General features: G+C 47.8%; 1 protein-coding gene across 2 annotated transcripts in view; it reads right to left on the reverse strand.

Annotated features, from left to right (window-relative positions):
• LOC129821244 (alkyldihydroxyacetonephosphate synthase, peroxisomal-like) overlaps window positions 1-22323 on the reverse strand; it is a 36740-nt gene that overhangs the window by 3286 nt on the left and 11131 nt on the right. For both annotated transcript variants that reach the window (XM_055878677.1, XM_055878680.1), the window contains exons 6-19: window positions 21300-21371; window positions 20974-21053; window positions 19671-19751; window positions 18600-18725; window positions 18142-18250; window positions 14434-14561; window positions 13771-13822; window positions 10740-10816; window positions 10520-10632; window positions 9040-9109; window positions 8591-8652; window positions 7565-7654; window positions 2718-2817; window positions 2467-2524 (exon numbers count right to left, since the gene is read on the reverse strand). In XM_055878677.1, the coding sequence (XP_055734652.1) occupies window positions 2467-2524; window positions 2718-2817; window positions 7565-7654; window positions 8591-8652; window positions 9040-9109; window positions 10520-10632; window positions 10740-10816; window positions 13771-13822; window positions 14434-14561; window positions 18142-18250; window positions 18600-18725; window positions 19671-19751; window positions 20974-21053; window positions 21300-21371 (1218 nt within the window). The remainder of the gene's footprint in view (window positions 1-2466; window positions 2525-2717; window positions 2818-7564; window positions 7655-8590; window positions 8653-9039; window positions 9110-10519; window positions 10633-10739; window positions 10817-13770; window positions 13823-14433; window positions 14562-18141; window positions 18251-18599; window positions 18726-19670; window positions 19752-20973; window positions 21054-21299; window positions 21372-22323) is intronic.

Raw genomic sequence — 22323 nt, forward strand, 5'->3', positions numbered from 1 at the left:
CAAGCTCCTGCAGGTAATGCGCAGATATAACCATCAGAGATTAGATTAGAGTACAGCAACAAATTCAACAGAGCAAGATAGAAAAGGGGCGCTCACATACCATCCCTTCCCCCGTAACTGAACTGCCCCACCCTGTCTCTACGTCACTGGCATTGAAGAGAGCCAGCCCAGCCTCCCATGTTAAATGAGTTGAGAGAAAGGGGGTGGGGTGGTGACTGAGACCTGGAGCATGGGGGAGGCTTGGGGAGATGGGAGGGCGCCATGCTATCAGTGACGCCGAGGCAGAGCAGCCAGGGGATACAGATGGAAATCAGCCATGGGGCCACAGAGGGCCGTCTCCTGACAAGACAGGACAAACAGGGGGGCCACGCCACGCACACCCAGATGGTGACAGTGGGACCAGTCAGTCACCCAATCCGCTGCTACCCAATAACTAACAAAGTGGCCTGCTCTCCTCCTCCTCCCCCCCCTCGTCCCACCTCCATCCCTCCCTCCACTCAGGAAGGAGAGAAAACAGAAGGTGCTGGGACTGCATCATTGCCTCCATCACAGTGATAATTTACACATCTATCTTGTCATTTTCCCTCCTTTTCGCCTGCTATTGCAATCAATCTACCCTGGGTTTAGCCATACAGCTGAGACATGCAAAGAGGAGCAGGCAGGCAGGCACTTATTTTGGAAATGAATGAGAAAGAGAAACACTGAGGTCTAGAAACAGGGGATATTTCTGTGTACCTCTGGGAGACGGCCCAACAACGAGAGCTATGGCTAATGAACGGAAAATAAGCTATTTCAACCCACTTTTCTTGGTTTCCAGCTGTGCTACTCGGTGACCTGTGTAGTAGTGCAGTTGACCGGTGGCATTTAGGCCGACATTCTATAGAGCCACACGGTCAGAAGGAGCTGCCTTCCTGCTCTTCTGGAGTACTTCTCATGTGGAGTATAGGACTGAGCTGAGAGCCTTGCCACTCAGTCTCTCTGTGTGTACTGGCCTGTTTTGACAAATAGAGACCAGGACATGAAAGAGGGGGTAGTGTAGTGGCCCTGTGTCTCTCTGATATGAACAGGGACAAGTCCAATGGAGTGAGTGTCTGAAGAACCAGGACTGTTTCTGTGTTTACACAGACGGATGACTCTCAACCTGACTGGTGTGCCAACAGCTCTGCTCCTGCTAAAACATTAAGTTTCCTTTTACATTCTACTCTGACGCAACAGTGACCACCTTAGAGCTAAACAATGGGGATAGAACAACAAAACAATAGAATATATTGTCATGAATGGATGGTATCTGACTACTTCTAAAATGTACTTAAACCGACCCGTCAAATCCAGTCCACATATATTTGTGTAAAAATTTAGTTTTGTTGTAGCAAGAGTGTATTAAGCTGCAGGGATGGATAGTGGAGAACTGTAGATAGAGTGTTCCACACACACACACACACACACACACACACAAACAAACAAACAAACAAAACACTCCACTCACCCAGAGCCACTACACACACACGCGCACGCACGCGCCCTGGGCAGCCTGACCTGGTGTAAACACAGGTTAGAAAAATGTATATTTCCTGCGGTGGCCTCCCACCTCGTCCTCCCAGACTACATCTGTTTTGTTTGATACACAAAACCCAGTGAAACTAGCTCCATTTGTCACGCGGTGATTGTGGGCAGACAAACCGGCCTGTCCTCGCTCAGATAGCAGACCCAGCTGTTATTAATCACAATTACAGAGTGGGACTCGCACCGAGAAGCTGCATCAATATCCCCTCTCCCCCCTGGCCCCACACCCCCCTGCTCAGCCTCCCTGCTCAGCCCCGGGTGGCCGGCTGGCCCACCGATTGGAGGTCAGTAAATACCGGGCGATAACACCGGCATCATTTACCCTGGCCCATTGCCTTCTAGTATTAGCAATCTTTTAATTTTTAACCTTCCCCGCCTTCAGGATAAATTGTGATTTAATATCGCAGCTGATTCACTGCATGCTGTTTTTGACAGGCGTGATGAATAGCCTGAAGTGATGTATGAAAACGGCCAGGCGGATGGCAATATAGATAAGGTAAGGTAGCCATTTCGGTTAGCCCTGATAGGGCACCACAGAGTCGTTTTTCCTCCTCGCTCCCCTGCTCACGTTTCATTTGGCCCGTGTTGAAATGAACAAAAGAGCCATGGCAGACTCGCTTGTCTGCACTGTGGGAAAGTTTGGACGCGCCAAGGAAGCAATGAAATGTCTCCTCCTAGCCAAAACAGAGGTTTTCAAAAGACTCTGTGCCTGCTTTCTTACATAGAGCAGCATACCGAAAGAGCCTGTCAGACTACCCTAATGTGACTTTAAACCACTGCCCTGCCACCCATCTCTAAGTGAGGAGGCAGGTCAGTATTATGAATTTGTCGGGTTTTGATCCGAAGAAACGGTGCCAAAGCGTGCTGAAATGGTTAGATGTAGGGATGTTCACTTGACTGTACCTCCATGGTGGTGCGAGAGGCTTCCTCCATTGGCTAGGATCTCCTCTCTAGCAGCGTGCTAGGAATGGACAACAGACGACACACATCAATCAATGCATCAATGAACCCATTATTTCCACAATGACTATCATCACCCTTACTAATGGTGGTATACATCCTCCTGAGTGGTAACGGTTAGAGTTCCAGGTCAGAAAGGATGCGTGTCTGTGAGTGGGTAGCTAGCACATATTTGGAGTGCTCCGTAGATTTACCTCCACTTGTTCATATGTATGTACTGGATCCGCCAGTCCTCTGTAGTTGAAGGCAAAGTAGAAGTAAACACATGCGCCAGCGTCATAGGTCTGAGTCACTCTGCAAGGCAAGAGGAAAGGGTTTCAACATGATAATGTTCACAACAGAGAATAAAGGCTGAGTTATGTTCTTAAATGCTTTTGTCCACACTTGTCCCACTGCAATTTATCTCCACATGAATCCAAAGAGAGCATCGTTTAGTAGAACCAAAATCAATTTTGTAACAATAAATGCTATTTTTTTCTCTCTCATTGGAATCGGAGAGCAGACGGATGGAGGCGAGAGGCTGGTGTTTTCTCGTGAACCTCTGACCCCAATTCTCCCTCATGTTTTCTGAGACGCGGAGGAGATGCGCTGGATCAGTCACCTTTAATAACATCCCATTATCAGGACATTGAATAGCCATCAGCACACTTTGATTGGATTATCTGAGCTACATTTACAATGGTTCAGGACACAATAAGCTTCAACACTGGCTGTCCGCAACTGGCTAAAAGATTGTGCTTTCACATGAATACGCAAAACAATAAATTATAATAATGACTGACATTTTGCACAGTTCAAAAGATGAATACTATTTGAAAATTTTACGTGCTTCCTTTTAAGAAGCGCAGGGCTAATATGATAAAATGATGCTTGATTCCCTTATCATTAAACATTTATTGGATATTAACCATCTTAGTAGGCATGTGCATATTTACTATAACTCTAACCAGGGCAAAAAGATCTGCATTGAAAATTAAACTAAATCCTTATCAATGTAACACTGTGCTTCAGGGAAAGGAAACACCAGTACAAGAGTCTCTTTACAGTGTTGTTTTGCCCTAGCCCCCAGTCTCTTTACTGTGTTGTTTTGCCCTAGCCCCCGTCTCTTTACTGTGTTGTTTTGCCCTAGCCCCCAGTCTCTTTACTGTGTTGTTTTGCCCTAGCCTCCCGTCTCTTTACTGTGATGTTTTGCCCTAGCCCCCGTCTCTTTACTGTGTTGTTTTGCCCTAGCCTCCCGTCTCTTTACTGTGTTGTTTTGCCCTAGCCTCCCGTCTCTTTACTGTGATGTTTTGCCCTAGCCTCCCGTCTCTTTACTGTGTTGTTTTGCCCTAGCCTCCCGTCTCTTTACTGTGTTGTTTTGCCCTAGCCTCCCGTCTCTTTACTGTGTTGTTTTGCCCTAGCCTCCCGTCTCTTTACTGTGATGTTTTGCCCTAGCCTCCCGTCTCTTTACTGTGTTGTTTTGCCCTAGCCTCCCGTCTCTTTACAGTGTTGTTTTGCCCTAGCCTCCCGTCTCTTTACTGTGATGTTTTGCCCTAGCCTCCCGTCTCTTTACTGTGATGTTTTGCCCTAGCCTCCCGTCTCTTTACAGTGTTGTTTTGCCCTAGCCTCCCGTCTCTTTACTGTGATGTTTTGCCCTAGCCTCCCGTCTCTTTACTGTGATGTTTTGCCCTAGCCCCCCGTCTCTTTACTGTGTTGTTTTGCCCTAGCCCCCCGTCTCTTTACTGTGTTGTTTTGCCCTAGCCTCCCGTCTCTTTACTGTGTTGTTTTTCCCTAGCCCCCCGTCTCTTTACTGTGATGTTTTGCCCTAGCCCCCCGTCTCTTTACAGTGTTGTTTTGCCCTAGCCTCCCGTCTCTTTACTGTGTTGTTTTGCCCTAGCCTCCCGTCTCTTCACTGTGATGGTTTGCCCTAGCCTCCAGTCTCTTTAGTGTGTTGTTTTGCCCTAGCCTCCCGTCTCTTCACTGTGATGTTTTGCCCTAGCCTCCAGTCTCTTTAGTGTGTTGTTTTGCCCTAGCCCCCCGTCTCTTTACTGTGTTGTTTTGCCCTAGCCCCCCGTCTCTTTACAGTGTTGTTTTACCCTAGCCCCCCGTCTCTTTACTGTGTTGTTTTGCCCTAGCCCCCCGTCTCTTTACTGTGTTGTTTTGCCCTAGCCTCCCGTCTCTTTACTGTGTTGTTTTGCCCTAGCCTCCCGTCTCTTTACTGTGTTGTTTTGCCCTAGCCTCCCGTCTCTTTACAGTGTTGTTTTGCCCTAGCCTCCCGTCTCTTTACTGTGTTGTTTTGCCCTAGCCTCCAGTCTCTTTACTGTGTTGTTTTGCCCTAGCCCCCCGTCTCTTTACTGTGTTGTTTTACCCTAGCCCCCCGTCTCTTTACTGTGTTGTTTTGCCCTAGCCCCCCGTCTCTTTACTGTGTTGTTTTGCCCTAGCCTCCCGTCTCTTTACTGTGTTGTTTTGCCCTAGCCTCCCGTCTCTTTACTGTGTTGTTTTGCCCTAGCCTCCCGTCTCTTTACAGTGTTGTTTTACCCTAGCCTCCCGTCTCTTTACAGTGTTGTTTTGCCCTAGCCTCCCGTCTCTTTACTGTGTTGTTTTGCCCTAGCCTCCCGTCTCTTTACAGTGTTGTTTTACCCTAGCCTCCCGTCTCTTTACTGTGTTGTTTTGCCCTAGCCTCCCGTCTCTTTACTGTGTTGTTTTGCCCTAGCCCCCCGTCTCTTTACTGTGTTGTTTTGCCCTAGCCCCCCGTCTCTTTACTGTGATGTTTTGCCCTAGCCTCCCGTCTCTTTACTGTGATGTTTTGCCCTAGCCTCCCGTCTCTTTACTGTGTTGTTTTGCCCTAGCCTCCCGTCTCTTTACTGTGTTGTTTTGCCCTAGCCTCCCGTCTCTTTACTGTGTTGTTTTGCCCTAGCCCCCCGTCTCTTTACTGTGTTGTTTTGCCCTAGCCCCCCGTCTCTTTACTGTGATGTTTTGCCCTAGCCTCCCGTCTCTTTACTGTGATGTTTTGCCCTAGCCTCCCGTCTCTTTACTGTGTTGTTTTGCCCTAGCCTCCCGTCTCTTTACTGTGTTGTTTTGCCCTAGCCTCCCGTCTCTTTACTGTGTTGTTTTGCCCTAGCCTCCCGTCTCTTTACTGTGATGTTTTGCCCTAGCCTCCCGTCTCTTTACTGTGATGTTTTGCCCTAGCCTCCCGTCTCTTTACAGTGTTGTTTTGCCCTAGCCTCCCGTCTCTTTACAGTGTTGTTTTGCCCTAGCCTCCCGTCTCTTTACTGTGATGTTTTGCCCTAGCCCCCCGTCTCTTTACTGTGATGTTTTGCCCTAGCCCCCCGTCTCTTTACTGTGTTGTTTTGCCCTAGCCTCCCGTCTCTTTACAGTGTTGTTTTGCCCTAGCCTCCCGTCTCTTTACTGTGTTGTTTTGCCCTAGCCCCCCGTCTCTTTACTGTGTTGTTTTGCCCTAGCCTCCCGTCCCTTTACTGTGTTGTTTTGCCCTAGCCCCCCGTCTCTTTACTGTGTTGTTTTGCCCTAGCCTCCCGTCCCTTTACTGTGTTGTTTTGCCCTAGCCTCCCGTCTCTTTACTGTGTTGTTTTGCCCTAGCCCCCCGTCTCTTTACTGTGATGTTTTGCCCTAGCCCCCGTCTCTTTTTTTTATTTTTTATCCCATTTTCTCCCCAATTTTCGTGGTATCCAATCGCTAGTAATTACTACCTTGTCTCATCGCTACAACTCCCGTACGGGCTCGGGAGAGACGAAGGTCGAAAGCCATGCGTCCTCCGAAGCACAACCCAACCAGCCGTACTGCTTCTTAACACAGCGCGCCTCCAACCCGGAAGCCAGCCGCACCAATGTGTCGGAGGAAACGCCGTGTACCTGGCCCCCTTGGCTGGCGCGCACTGCGCCCGGCCCGCCACAGGAGTCGCTGGAGCGCGATGAGACAAGGATATCCCTACCGGCCAAACCCTCCCTACCCCGGACGACGCTATGCCAATTGTGCGTCGCCCCACGGACCTCCCGGTCGCGGCCGGCTGCGACAGAGCCTGGGCGCGAACCCAGAGACTCTGGTGGCGCAGTTAGCACTGCGATGCAGTGCCCTAGACCACTGCCCCACCCGGGAGGCGCCCCCCGTCTCTTTACTGTGTTGTTTTGCCCTAGCCCCCCGTCTCTTTACTGTGTTGTTTTACCCTAGCCTCCCGTCTCTTTACTGTGTTGTTTTGCCCTAGCCCTCCGTCTCTTTACTGTGATGTTTTGCCCTAGCCCCCCGTCTCTTTACAGTGATGTTTTGCCCTAGCCTCCCGTCTCTTTACTGTGTTGTTTTGCCCTAGCCCCCCGTCTGTTTACAGTGTTGTTTTGCCCTAGCCCCCCGTCTCTTTACTGTGTTGTTTTGCCCTAGCCCCCCGTCTCTTTACTGTGTTGTTTTGCCCTAGCCCCCCGTCTCTTTACTGTGTTGTTTTGCCCTAGCCCCCCGTCTCTTTACTGTGTTGTTTTGCCCTAGCCTCCCGTCTCTTCACTGTGATGTTTTTCCCTAGCCTCCCGTCTCTTTACTGTGATGTTTTGCCCTAGCCCCCATCTCTTTACTGTGTTGTTTTTCTCTAGCCCCCATCTCTTTTGAGGAGTTGTGGGAAGAGCTGTTGTTCCTGTGACGTGGCCCATCGCTCGGAGGGTGTACTGGCTTCTAGAGGTTAAATGGGCAAATCAATCATGTGACAGACTGCAGGCGGGAAATAAATGGCTGAAGCCTAATCAGGTTGGGCCCTAATCTGTCCACAGTGAGCAAGGAGCAGGCGGTCTGTGCGTGTGTGGCCAGGTCACACAGGGAAGGTCACACAGGACTCCTCTCTTGCCTGCGCGCACACACTACTGGCCCACTCATAGCAGGGAACACATTTGAGAAGATATAATCATAGGATATGATCAACCACACCGGTCAAATATGTACACAAGTTGAATCATGGAGTTAGAGATGCAGAGGTCATGTCCAGGTTTTCAACATGATCTCCACGATGTCAGCAAGTGTGTTGTCGCTCGGAAACCAAGACGGCTGAAAGGTCTCTTCCTAAACGTACCTGCATGAGGTCAAGGGTTGAAACTGGACCCCTCGCTCTTTACACTCTCGGTTAATACGCTCTTTGACATTCCGGCAAAGGTCCAACACCCTGAAGAAAGACAACAGGAGGAAGAAACATAAAGACTAGCATGTTCTCCTGAAGAGTAGCAGAATGTTAGGACATGATATAAGCCCTGAGACCCAGTAATGCACTATATAGGGAATAGGGTGCACAGCCCCATGATTTAACCCAGTACGACAGGTGGAGCTGAGCTGTCGAGAGTTATGTGAAGAGAAGGCCTCTGGCCCTGAACTGTGGGGTACACAGACAGAGAGACAGACAAAATGGAAAACCTCACACCATTATGGAGACTGTAGTGCTAGGTATTTGTAGCTGGGAGAGACTGGCTCACTCTGTTCTCTAATGGCCGTCACTCCCAGGCATGTGCAGCCTAGTGTGAAGAGATGGAGGAGGAAGAGGGGTAATGAGCCCTGAACATATGCTCGCCTGCTAACCCCCATCAGGCAGTCTACACAGTGGGGTGCTGAGCACGCGTGTGTGTCCGTGTGTGTGTGTCTGCGAAAAAGGGGGGGGGGGGGGTTACTCTCCTGAGATATCGCTTTAAGGTGCAAGGGAGTCAGTCATTTTTGTTCATGTGTGGGAAGAACTGTGTGGTTTCATAATGGGAAGGTTTTTTACATTGAATTTCCAACACTGTATGTTGGAAATTCATGTTCAATCTCACACCCAGCAGCACACATGAATGCATCACATTGGCCATGTCTCTCGCTTTCCCTCTCGCTCCCCCTGCACAGAGTCAGGCTGGGGCTGAAGAGGCAGTCTTCCCTCCCACGCACAGCCAGTTAATGGAGGGAGAAGGCAGGCATGAAGGTGAATGTCAGAGAGGGAGTGGGGGTCGAGCTACTTGTCTTTGGGGCTCTTCAAACTGACTGTGTGGGAAGAGAGTGATGTCGAATTGTCACACCAGTTCAGAGACACTCGTTCATTCACAAAGGTTAAACAAGTTGCCATCTTTGTCTTTACCTGTCCCAAGGCACCGATGTCTCAAATGATTCCGCGACCACGTAGTAGTCCATCCCCAAGTCCTGTTAAATAAACCGCAGGAGAAATGCTGAAGTAAAACATAATAGAAGGGGACAATATATGATAAAATAACTATTATTGGAAGTCAAATAAAGAGGCACACAATATAGCTAGTGTTTCACAATTTGCGTAAGGGAAAGATCTGCGCTTTTCATTGTCAATTGCTCATGCCAAGATTCCTCGAATGGCAACATGACATCCCTGGCTGAACAGAGGCGCCAGATATCTCAGAGGTCACATTCTGCAGCCTTTGTGTGTATGTTCCTTCTATCCTATCAGCTGACAGAGGTCTCTATCTGCCCCTGTGAGCAGTGCCCCCTCCCTCCCTCCCCGAGCTGTCTCTGGACACTGGGAGAGTATGGCAGAATAGAGGAGAAGAAGTGACCCACCCGGAGGTAAGCGATGACGAAGGTCAGAATGTAGCCTCTCTGTCCATTGTCCTCTCCAGCTGCCAGGCCCCTGGAAAAAGATAAGTTAATATTTAACAGGTTCCTTTCTGGCCCTGTCATCTCTCCCTGACCACAGCTGCCTGTGATGCCCGTCAGTACCTGTCACTGCCACAATGTTCAAATCAATGATTGCCGCTCTGTGCCTCCCTGCGGGTCAACCACACATCCATCACCCGCCACGGGTAATAACATTTTCAACCAACAACCCAAATGAAATCAGGACGTGCTCATTAAGAAATCACTAAATTGATTTACCTGTACTTTTCTCCCCTAATTTCTTAAAACCAGAAGACAATATCCCTTACAGACCCACCCAATCGATCACAGGCTCTCGACAAGTGATGATGAAATTATGGAAAAACTAAAACAACACACTGCCTGGTAGGTGAGGCCTTTTCAATGATTAAACTTATGAATTGGTCAGGATATTACCTGAGGGCACAAAGCCAGTGACCTGAGGAATGGACTGGAAGCTGTGCACTGGGCCAAGGAGCAACACTAATACACAATCCATAGGGTCACCAAGACAAGAACGGTATTTCTCATGGGTCCAGTGTTTTCATGAAAGGTTTGTTTATGATGACTAGGTGCAGAGCGGATGAGGTGTGTTCAGGGGGATGAAGAAGTGAGTTATTTGCTACAGTATGTTCTGATTCCTCTTTAATGGTGTGGAACAGTGTGGTTCCGGGCAGGGTGGGACCCCCAGCCCAGCGGAGGCCTTCAGGCACCCCAGACATGGGCCTTACAGCACGGCTTCATCACCAAGTCCCTACTCACTGACCTCTGTGGTACTACACATGACAACACACTTTTGTATATATAATCAATTCTTTTGGGCCTTTCAGTTGTATACAGGGTTGTTAGAGGAGCGAAGGAATGTCTCCAGAATTCCACGAGCGCAGGTGAATTGAACATGTAGGGGAACTATGAGGAACCCAGGTTTGTTGCTGTTGTAGTTAAGGTGCAGATATACAGAATGGAGAGAGATAGCATCCCTTTCAGGCTGATAGATCACTTATTTCCACCAGGGCCTCTATTGATCTGCCTCACAATCAATCAGAATAGCCAGGCCAGGCCACCCCCCCCCGTCACCAAAGTAGGTCTGACAGGAGGACGGCCACATGTGATCCATCACACTGCTCTTTATACTTGGTCTTAGATTGGTTCAAACACACCACCTTCAGCCTGAGGGGCCAAGCTCTTCCACTATGGCAATGGAATGCCTCCAAGCAAGGCCTAAGGCAGATTTCTCACAATGAGGAATGTACCAGGTACCAACTGTGGTTCTCACGTGTTGTATGCAACCTGTGCGCTGAAGACAGTCTTCCAGAATAAAAGGGGGGAATTTAACCCTCACAAATTTAGGATGTATGTTGGGTAACATCTATTGACCTGAGAGAAGGAAATGGGGGCTACTTACCCAAAAGTTGCAGCAATGTCGTAAACTTGTTTTTCATGCTGCAAGACCCTCTCGCGGTCCCCTTCGAACAGCAGGGTGGCAACAACCAACTGGTGGGGGTCGAAACCTTTGAACTGGGAAAAACAGTGAAGTAAAATTTGTTTAACCGTTTCCAGAAAGTACAAATGACATACAAGAGAGAAATGAGGAGTAGTATTTCTGCCAAATCATTAAGAATTACCTTGGTGATGTAGAATTTCTTTAACCCTTCCACAAAATTTGTGAAAATGGACGACACTTGAGGTTTCAGGGCATGACCTGTAGAAACAGAAGGGCCAAGTCCCTTAACTCAAAAGCCAAGTGGACCTCTGTCTTTTCTCTTTAGAACAATACAGTTTAGAGGAACTACCGATATCGTTTATTCACACATTTGGTCACACTTAGCCCACCCATCTCCTGCCTGTTTCCTCCAGGACTAACATGGCAACTAAGTCACATTTATTTGGGTGTGGAAACAAAAGGAGGAAAATAAATGGTAACATTTGAATAACTTTACAAGTGCCTGCGACAGGGACAATAAATCAGTGGGTTTCCGAGGGGAAGTGGGCTTGACACGGCCATATCCGTCTTCCTCAGCCACCGCACGTTTTGATTTATTCGTGATCGGACACACAAAGCGCCTGTGGACAAGCTAAAATGAGGGTCTGGAGCCGATGGGATGGTTATCAATCACAGTGGGGTAGAGTCCTGGGTGACTCTGTGGAGACTGAACACTTCATTTCTTTCCCCTCCGTCTCACAGTCTCTTCATCACTTAGTGTCCCAATTGTTTCCATTCCAAATTTGATTGTGGGTCTTTAGGTCTCCCGCAGCCATCACGCTCATTAATTAAATACTCAACGACCAGAGAGGAGAGGGATTATACATACAGTGTGTCATTTCCCCCCAGTCTGCCTTTTGTTCATTTGCATTTAATGCATGTCAATGGCTAACATACCACTTGCCATTTTCATCTTACTAGCGTATTGAGATAAGTGGTCCCTATATTTTATATTTTACTTTGTACAATTCGGAAATGAGCAGGCCCATTGAATACATCAGATCCCCTCACTCAGCAGCCAGGGTGATTAAAAAGGAAGGCAACCCAGCAAACAAAAATTGGTTCTGTGAACATTCCCAGAACATTCATTAGATTGCCTCAAAAGTTCTAATAACACAAAAACTGTCCAGGTGTGCTGGTGATTATACAGTGTTTGCATAAAACATTTGCCTGACGTTGCAAGAACATTCACAGAACGCATTCTGTTACATTACCTGGAAACCTAATAAAAAACCTTAGGGGAATGTTATGTGGTGGTTGTTACAGATGTTGTGCACAACATTTTAGTGGATGCTAGAACATTCCAAGAATATTTCATTTAAAACATTAAAATAAATGTGTATTTTTTTTTTAAACCAAAAACATTTGAATGTTATCATGCTCATGTTAGATAAAATCCTAACTAGAACTTAATGAGAATGCTCGCTAATATCCTGGGAATGTTCCCGGTTTGCTGGGAAGGCACTAATAAGTCCAAGAAGGTATCCTATCAGTCCAGACTGAGGTTCAGTTATTAGTGAGAAACCTGGTCGCTTCATCTTGCCTGCTTAATGCTAAGAAGTGCTCACTCGGTGAAAAGTGGGAATATAGGGAGACTAATGAGATCCCAGGAGACTGAAGAACTTTACAAAGATGTCGGGCACCAACACCTGATACATTCCCCCAGACCTCAAGAAAAATATTGTAAAACTTCAATATAACAACTGCTTAATTGTTGCCAAGGTCATTTTTCATTGGGCTTCAATCCACGAGTCGTGCGTGTGTGTGCCGCTAGATCCTCTGCTGAAATAACACTACATTTAACTTAATGCAACGCAGCAGAGAGAGGCAAAAGCATACATGAAGAAACGTTGCCAATGCTGTATTCTTTTCTCAAATGGATTACAGTTGGGGGGAAAAGCCTCACACAAAACCAGGCCAAATGGCAATTAAAAAGAATGTCAGATTCAAGGAATTAGACTATTTTCAAAATACAATGATTGAGCAGAAAGACATGGCATAGACTCAAGCTGGGAATTGCCAGGGACCTCACGATATGATATTATCACGATACTTAGGTGCCGATACGATATATATTGTGATTCTACATGCATTGCGATTCGATACTCTGCTTTTATTGAGATTCGATGTTCCAAACATATTCCTCCATTTTCCTGCTGCAGAGGCACAAGAGAGAGCCATGAGAAAACGACTTTTGATAAGTCGTGGAAATCAAAGCGCTGAAAACAAACTGTCTCCCTTTTTAAAAAGATGGAGAACAAGCTATGAAGGAAAAATACTGGAGTTTTGGTGCAGGTACAGCCAACTAGCGCAAAAATAATATTGCTTTATTGTCAAAACGATGCAATATATCATGAAAAATATCCCGATATGTATATCGATCCCCCCCCCCATCTCTAAAAAGTACTAGCATGTTCCTGAGACTCCAGCCTTGTCTGAGAAAGGCTACAGAGGGGGGTGAACTGTGGAGGGAACTAGAGGGAATTACTTAGAAATGGAAACCAGGTCATCCACACAGCACAGGCAGCGTGTGGAGCCAGAGAGCATAGACTACTACTTCACTTTGAGCTCCCGTGTTAAACAAAGACACACTGAGTGTACAAAACATTATGAGGTCTTTCCATGGCAGACTGACCAGGTGAATGCTATGATCGCTTGTTGATGTCACTTGTTAAATCCACTTCAATCAGTGTAGATGAATTGGAGGACACAGGTTAAAAGAAGGAATTGTTAAGCCTTGAGATAATTGAGACATGGATTGTGTATATGTGCCATTCAGAGGGTGAATGGGCAAGACAAAAAAATATTTAAGTGACTTTGAACGGGGTATGGTAGTAGGTGCCAGGCGCACCAGTTTGTGTCAAGAACTGCAATGCTGCTGGGTTTTTCACACTCAACAGTTTCCTGTGGTTATCGAGAATGGTCCACTACCCAAAGGACATCCGTCCTACTTAACACAACGGTGGGAAGCATTGGGGTCAACATGGGCCAGCATCCATGAGGAACACTTGACACCTTGTAGAGTCCGTGCCCTGACAAATTGAAGCTGTTCTGAGGGTAAACGGAGGTGGGGGTGCAACTCAATATTAGGAAGGTGTTTTAATGTTTTATACATTCAATGTAGGTTCCTTTGCAGAGATGAAATGGCAGGGTTTTGAATGATGTTGACTTACCGAACTGAAACTGTTCGTTATCCATGAGCCGGATGGATGCAGGTGCACACCTCTTGGAGAGAGAAAAAAAGGTATAATTTAGGAGCATGTTTCATTTTATTTTGGAAACATTTCTCCATCCCACACTTTATTCTAGTCATTTTCCTTGTGAAAGTTGAACCTGCATTATGTTTCGTAATTTAGAGAAAAACCTTTCAAATGACTTTGAAATAACATTTGTTACACAATAATACACAACCTGTAGACATGAGCAGACATTCCTGGTAGTGTGTGGATACGTCCATGAAAAGCCACGGCTCAATGGTCGATACCTTAATTGTGTGCTATACTAGTGTACCGACTCAAGTAATTTCTGTAACGAACGGAGCTGCACAAATCATATGCTTGTAGTCATCGATAATGGTTGCATCAGCACTACCCAGTAAGAGTGAAAAGAGGTAGCTTATTCATTATTATGGTCTTCATTATCATTCAAATTAATTCCTTCCCAGAATAGGAGATCTGCCAATCATTGACTGACCACTTTGTTTGTACACTACAATATAGCATTGATCTGCACTGTTCAATACCTGCATAGTTTAGCTACTGTTCCCACTGTTATTATAATGTAACCTATAGGTACATTGTACAAACACTCAACACAAGATGGTAATGGTCTTTTACCTGCTTGGCTACCTCTCGTAAGCAGGCCACTCCTGCCTCAAAGTTTGGGAAGACCACCGAGCCGTACTTCTGGTACTCTGGGATTGGCCGGATCTTCATCGTTACCTCGGTAACCACACCAAGAGTTCCTAGGGGAAAACACAAGGGAACATACCATAGAAACCGAGGTTCACACACAATAATGATTTTAAAACAATAGCCTGACATTGGTTGTGGTTTGATTGATAATTGAAGCGTTAATGCCCGACTTAACTAACTGGGTTGGTGATGATCAGTGGTGTAGTGGAGGGTAACCACATGGAAAACGCCGTTTCTGCACCTTTCTTATTTTGCTCAAGCTTTTACCCACCTAGTTTCTTTACCATCACATCGCTGGTGGTGACCTGTTTGTCACCTTCCACCTCTGTGATCTGGTTTCATGCTGCTCACAGGAGACCAATGAGATTTATCGAGGAAATAAAACAGGTCCATATCAAAGGAAGGCCAACACCAGGAGCCCATTACATGTCGCCTAGGGTTCCCAGCTAACCTCTGACCCCACAAAGTATCCACTGTGTCTGTAGCTTTACGTGTCATGTTCCACGTTCTACGTAGAATTTTCCCTGCCGCAAGAATGTCTATGTCCAAAATGGACCCCTATTCCCTTTATAGAGCACTATTTCTTATCAGTGCCCATAGGGCTCCGGTAAAAAGTAGTGCACTATTGAAGGAAGAGTGTGCCATTTGGGACGCACTAGTCCCTTAAGGAATGTTCTCTATCAAAACAGACAATGCTATTTCCCGTGTTTCAGAAGAACGAAGAAGAGGTTGTAGAAAAAGATGACAATTTGAATGCAAATGCATGTTATTGCCATGGACGGACTCCCAAATGGCAAAATCTGGACAACTAATGGGCCAAACTACGCAGTAAACACACCAATAAAGGAATCCTGTTTTGCTTAGCTCTGTTTACAAATCCCATGGACAGTAAAGATGCAGTAACTCGCTCTATAAAACCTGAACGGTGGAAAGGATTGTAACAAAGACTTTATCTAATGAGATCACACCGTAAATAGTGATAACCTCAGAGGCACCAGTTAATAATTCTGCGGGAGGAAATCAAAATGTGATTTTTTTATTTAATATATTGTCTTTAATTACTATTTCTATGAAAAAACACAGATGTCTTGATAACGGCTTAATGAGTGTTTATGAACGTTGGCTAATTTGAGAAAATATCCCCAATAATTACATACTGTCAGGTCAAGTTGAACCATACATTGTGTCTTGGTCTATTCTCAGCTCTGAATTCACACAATAATGTTTCCTCAAAATAAAATCATCAATAACACTTCTAATAACAAGAAAGACGGAGCGAGCGGGAGCCGGCGAGAGACGGCGCGAGCGCGCGAGAGAGACGGCGCGAGCGCGCGAGAGAGACGGCGAGAGCGCGCGAGAGAGACGGCGAGAGCGCGCGAGAGAGACGGCGAGAGCGCGCGAGAGAGACGGCGAGAGCGCGCGAGAGAGACGGCGAGAGCGCGCGAGAGAGACGGCGAGAGCGCGCGAGAGAGACGGCGAGAGCGCGCGAGAGAGACGGCGAGAGCGCGCGAGAGAGACGGCGAGAGCGCGCGAGAGAGACGGCGAGAGCGCGCGAGGGCGCGCGAGAGAGACGGCGAGAGCGCGCGAGGGCGCGCGAGAGAGACGGCGAGAGCGCGCGAGGGCGCGCGAGAGAGACGGCGAGAGCGCGCGAGAGAGACGGCGAGAGCGCGCGAGAGAGACGGCGAGAGCGCGCGAGAGAGACGGCGAGAGCGCGCGAGAGAGACGGCGAGAGCGCGCGAGAGAGACGGCGAGAGCGCGCGAGAGAGACGGCGAGAGCGCGCGAGAGAGACGGCGAGAGCGCGCGAGAGAGACGGCGAGAGCGCGCGAGAGAGACGGCGAGAGCGCGCGAGAGAGACGGCGAGAGCGCGCGAGAGAGACGGCGAGAGCGCGCGAGAGAGACGGCGAGAACGCCCGAGAGAGACGGGCGAGAGCGCCCGAGAGAGACGGCGAGAGCGCCCGAGAGAGACGGCGAGAGCGCGCGAGAGAGACGGCGAGAGCGCGCGAGAGAGACGGCGAGAGCGCGCGAGAGAGACGGAGAGAGCGCGCGAGAGAAACGGAGAGAGCGAGCGAGAGGAGGCTGGGTAGGACCAGCAGAAGAGGCTCAGCAAGGTCAACTAACATGCTGACTCCAGAGGGGTAGACAGTATCGCATGCGAGTGGGACAGCAGGAGCCATTTTTACTGCAATCCTCTCTGTAAACATGCCCTCTCTAACCAGGGTTGTTTAGAGGAGATATCCCTTCCAACAGAGGAGTCAGCACCATGCAGTATTTCCTACGTTCTGTTATCCAACAGTGAGGGAAAAAAAGTACTTCCTGTCAAAAGCGGCAGTGAACAAGCCTGATGTGGGAGATGCCATGCAGCTGAAACCTGAGGCCACTCGTTAGGAGTCAAAGGAGGCAGTTTCACATCACATTAATTCCACACAACATGAGATTAGTGCTGGTCTGCTTCACACACCTGCATAACGTTGGCAATGGCTTAGAAACAGAAACCTGATTATTATTGATTATTCCAATCAATCCCTTTTTACGCTGCTTAGAGAAGGACAGAGGGAAATACTTTGGTATTCAGTCCACTTCAAGGTCAGGGAGATTAGCGAGAGGCGAGATACTGTGTGTGGAATGAGAAGAGGAAGAGGGTTCTTAGTCATTTTTAATGAAATGGATGCCTGGCCACTTAACATGCAGAGCAGTGTTTGGGTTCCAGTGCTAGGGGCTCTGTTGTGTGGCCAGGTGTCAGCGTGTGGGATGCGTGTGCAAGGGGAGATATTGTAATGAGACCAAGCAGAGGTATGACCTCTCTCCCTCTCTCTCTCAGCTCCAGCAGCAGAGCAGGCCGCCCAGCCAGGAGCCCACACAGTGTCTGAGACTGGGGACAAGGTGGTCCTGTCTCCTCTCCTACCTAACAGGGGCTGGCTTCACAGTAGGAAGCAGGATCAAAAAAGGGTACAAAACTCACTCCTAATACCATTTAGATGAGGAACAACTAGTCGGCACATCTGACCCAACCCATTCTCCCCTTTCAACAATTCCGATAGTCTTTATTTCAAACTCTGTGTCCCTGAATTGAAGGTAATTTAAAAAGAGATGATTGGACTAAATTAAATACATGTTGTTAGGCTTTCGTTCGCAGATGTGCGTTAAGTATCCCAAAAAAACATTCTAATGAGTACAAATGGAGATGTCTGCCCAGCCCCAGTGTGTAGTCAGTGAGCAGCTTGCAGTGCTTTGTTGGGCGTGTGTACCCACAGCTGTTGAACACTGCAGTGCCAGGAGTCCCTGCACCTCCTCTTTATGTGTGTGTGTGTGTGTGGGGGGGGGGGGGGGGGGGGGGCTGGCTGGCATATGGCACTATTCTCACTGGGCTCTCTCACAAGGACAGGGGGGAAGAAGGGGTGGGGGCGTGGGCAGGCATGAAGCACAGAGGCCCCGAAACCAATAGCCCTCTCTCATGGCTATACCTCTTCTCCCACTCTGGTTCAAGTTAACCTGAGCCGCTACGTGAGAAGTACCGCGTTACTACTACACCCCCATCACATTATACACACACACACACGTGAACTCCTGCAGATAGGGTGAACTTTTATCATGTTGCAGTCACGCGCCACGAGAGGAGAGGTGAGTCTTACCTTCTGAGCCCAGGATGAAGTGGTGGATGTCCGGCCCAGTGGACATGCGTGGCCCCTGGCAGCTCTTCTCTATCACTCCTCGAGGGGTCACCACCTTTATGTGGATCACCTTCACACAGGACAAACAAGATGGCAGCTCAAGTCACTACGTTTGACTTCAATAGCCGCCGAGAGGAGTGGAATATCCAGGTTAAAATGTTAAAAACAAGAGCTACCTGGGCTGCTGAGGTCATATTCAACGTTACATTCTGTCAACCATTGACCGATCTTAACCAAAGCAAGCAGGCTTCTTCCCAGGAAACACAAATAGAATGGTTCCCATACAGATGGCTTTGATGGCCCTCACCAGCAACTTCACGTGCAAGTCGCTAATTAGTGCCTTTCGCTTTAAAACCTGTTGCCTGTTCAGTCTCCTAGTAAGATCAGAGCTCGTTAGAGAGAAGAGGGCGGGCACGTACCAGGTCCTCGATGTTGCCGTATACGTTCTTCTTCATACCCGATGCCCTCGTGGCCACCCAGCCTCCTAGGGAACTGAACTCCATGGAGTCGGGCTCATGCCCCGTACAGTAGCCGCTCTCGTTGAGCTACGGAGGAAACACAACAGAGAAGTACACTCATCTGTATTCATAGGAGCACATACTGTAAAAGAACTCAACCACTAAAACAACAAGAATTTGGTATGAAACCAAAACAGCATGACAAAACTCCTCTTCCATTGTTGGATTCAAATCGTGGGATCGTTATGGGGCTTTTGTGTTCAAATTCTTGGCTTGATGACATCATACATTTTTACAACGGTCTAAAATAAACCGACCAAAATAAAGTGGAGGAGCAGAAAAGAAAAAAAAACGAGTAAAAAGATAGTTTTGGATGGTGGGCTGGGCCCTGGTCTGACAAGGCTCTACGCTGACCTTTTTTTAAAGGCGCACACAAAGCCATTTAGGAGCACAATGAAAGATATTTGAGGTAATAAAGCTGTAGAGCCCTGTCTGAGTGCTGGGCCCCTGCGGCAGGCAGGCATGGCCCTGGTCTGCTCTAATGGCTCCTCTCTTCCGGGTGAGGAGAGTCAGGCCGTGTGTGTTTTATGGCACTGCTCTCCCCGACAGGCAGCTTTCAATACTGAGCCATCTGCTCAGTCAAAATGGCCTCTCTCTATATGCAAAAGTAGAGCCTGTTTGAGATGCAGCACACGCATTCCTCCACATCAAACACTGGCTCCTTCGCCATTTTTTTCTGAATTAGCTTCATGGTGCCATCTGCTCATCGCCCGAGCCTCTACCCTTCACTGCTCCGCTGTGGAACATAGTTAGCCCTTCTTCTCCCATTCAGACCTGCCTAGCATGGTCTCTCTGTACTCCCAGTAAACAACTAACCCAGGGTGAAGAGGCATGGCTTCCTACAGGTGAAAGGATGGGAGTTTATTTCGTGGCCATCTTACCAATGGCCTTAATGACATGAGCCTTTCATGGGAAATGATTGGGTATGAAATGGTTTAGAAACTTGAGCTCTGACGAAGGCAAAACACTTACTAATCTCTCCAAATCCTGACCGATGATGCCCGCTTCAACGTGGGCGACTAAATTCTTCTCGTCGATCCACAAAATGCGGTTCTGCAGATGCAAAGACAAAAACTCAGGAGGTCAGAAAATGTCACTGCTTTGATCGCTTATACCACTAGAACAAACAAAACAAGCTCTTGGTTCGATGCCTTATGAGGTGAGCCCAAATTAAAAGCAGGCTCTGTATCCGATACATCTGCTACAGGTCAGAGGATTTTAATTCAAATACAGTGGCATTGACACCAAATACTCCTGGCTGTCCTCACTGTACTCCAGTCTGCCTTCAGCCACTGAATCACTGCCTTAAAATACATTCTGGTTGTTTTTGTCTTACTTCTAAAAGCCCAAACAGGTCAGCGTGCAGCATTTTGTAATGACTGTGAGGAGAAGACAGATTCTGTGGTGACCACAACATCTACCAATGAGAAAGGCAATAACCGCCAACCTCGTTAGTTGTTGAAGACGCGGGGGGAGTACTTCAGTAGCAATTCCCAACAGCGAGGTGAAGCACACATGTGGCTGGCATGACTAGAGGACTAGGCCGTGGGGAGGACACAGCATCAGTCAGATAGATTCCAAAAGGTTAACCTCCTTTTAAACATTCAATCCAGCAAATCCCCCTCTCGTTTCAGCCTCTCCAGGAACCTCCTGGCCCAGCTTGAGCTCCTGTCCCAGAGCCATCAATCATTCTCCAGAGGTAGTAAAAGTGTCTGTTGCTGTCATACACAGCCTTTCATGTGACTCCCTCAGACCCGCTACGCCCCGTGACCCTTGACCCAGCGCACTGGTCACTAGTATTTACGTCACCCCCTCAGTGACTGCTGGACTAGCGCTGTCCAGACTGCCAATATATCACCTGGGCAGAGAGTTGTCCAACAGCGCCGTGATACAGTAGTGCTATTAAATGCTGTTTCCTATTGGGTATCCTTCACTAACAGTAATTTCTCTGAGAATAGCTTGGCAAATTATTGCTACAGGATTCTCCCAAAGTTCGATAATGAGAGAGTGAGTCTCGGCTGGAAGTCTGAATGACCTTTGATCCTCCGCTGACCGCTACCTTTCCTGTCTGCACATCTACAGTTAGTTCTAGACTCCAACATTCACAGCAGTAGGAGCTTCTAACATCCAAAATAAATAAACCCTGGCTTGCTGTCCCTACTAAAATAGAGATTGTCAGTTGATCTTACTATGCAAGACATTATACTGTCATATAAAAGAGGAAAAGCGTAAGTTGTGTTGAGACAAAATGCTGTGTGCAGCTCTGATTCCCCACCATCTGTGAAGTATCCAGAGAGACGATGCAGCGAGTCTCCTCCGGGGGGCACTCTAGAGCACTGGTCACACTGGTCCCTCCTGGAGGAGGACAGGAGAGGGGTTAGGGCCTGCAGTTCTCCAGGACCAGGTCGCATGACCAGGAGAATACTACTAGGACTCGGAGCAGACTTTATCCTGTTCAGGTCATATGGTGAAGGTATGGCATAACAGTATCATTATCAATCTGGTCTAAAATCAGTTATTACATTTGGGAAACGTTAAAAAAAGCAGATATTATTAGAATGAATTGCACTATTGAGTTTACAGACATTTTAAAATACTCACCGCCGTACGGTATCAAACAAACATTGTGCTTGCATGCCAGCTCCACAATTTTCACCACGTCGTTGTGGCAGTCTGCAGAGGCAAAGAACACCACAACAATATTTGGATGGACATTTTATCCCATGTCATTATATAACACACAGCCATAAATTAGTGTTGAGGCGATAACAAGCGTACTCATGTGGCAAAGGGACTAAGAAATGCCACATAAACCATCAGCCTCCGGAAAACAATAAACATTCACATAAGCCCTGGGCTATTAGAGCAGAGAGACAGGGAGAGACAGGGATAGGCAGGGGGGGCTTCAGGGGAAAGATGTCTCTGATTTGGCTGGGGGCATTCCTGAGATGGAGCCAGAGAGCATGAAGCCTGGGTCTCTGGGGTGGGGTGTGGGGGATCAATGCGGACAAGGTGCTCTGGCCAATCCCACGTCCATTCACACTGGTCCCCTGGCTGAGCGACTGAGGGTGAGGAGACAGAGCAGAAAAATCCACCTACATGGATCAGCTTCACTGGGCTCAAGCCCTCCCTCGCTGGCCAATGAGAAATGTCTCCGTTCCGACACACTCTGCCGTCCAATTAAACAAAGGGCTTTGGTGTGGGTATAAGAGTTCACAAGACTAACAACGTTCCACTTAAATATACAACCATACTACAGTAACTACACTGGCATTCATGTTTTACATCACTGAGGCTAGAGGGAGTGCAATTTTGTGTGGATTTGGAGAGTTTAAAATTCAGGGGATGTTCCAATTTGAATGCTGCTACAGGAGCTTAGTGATTTGCTGGCCATTTGGGAGCCGGCTAATCAAGTTCCAGCCATAAGTCAACACTCATTTACATTATAAAATAGTGCCGGCCATACCTACAGTGAACCAATCTCAGTGGCGTAATTCATGGGGGTACTGTGCTGGGCCCGGCCATGGTGTATTGGATATCAAACGCCCTCCCCCTGACGGTTCTTATTAAGCCTCCGCTCATACATATTAATATCCCTACGCCTCTGCAGAGATTAACCCTTTAA

Source organism: Salvelinus fontinalis, chromosome 23 (assembly GCF_029448725.1).
Source record: "Salvelinus fontinalis isolate EN_2023a chromosome 23, ASM2944872v1, whole genome shotgun sequence".
Lineage (NCBI taxonomy): Eukaryota > Metazoa > Chordata > Actinopteri > Salmoniformes > Salmonidae > Salvelinus > Salvelinus fontinalis.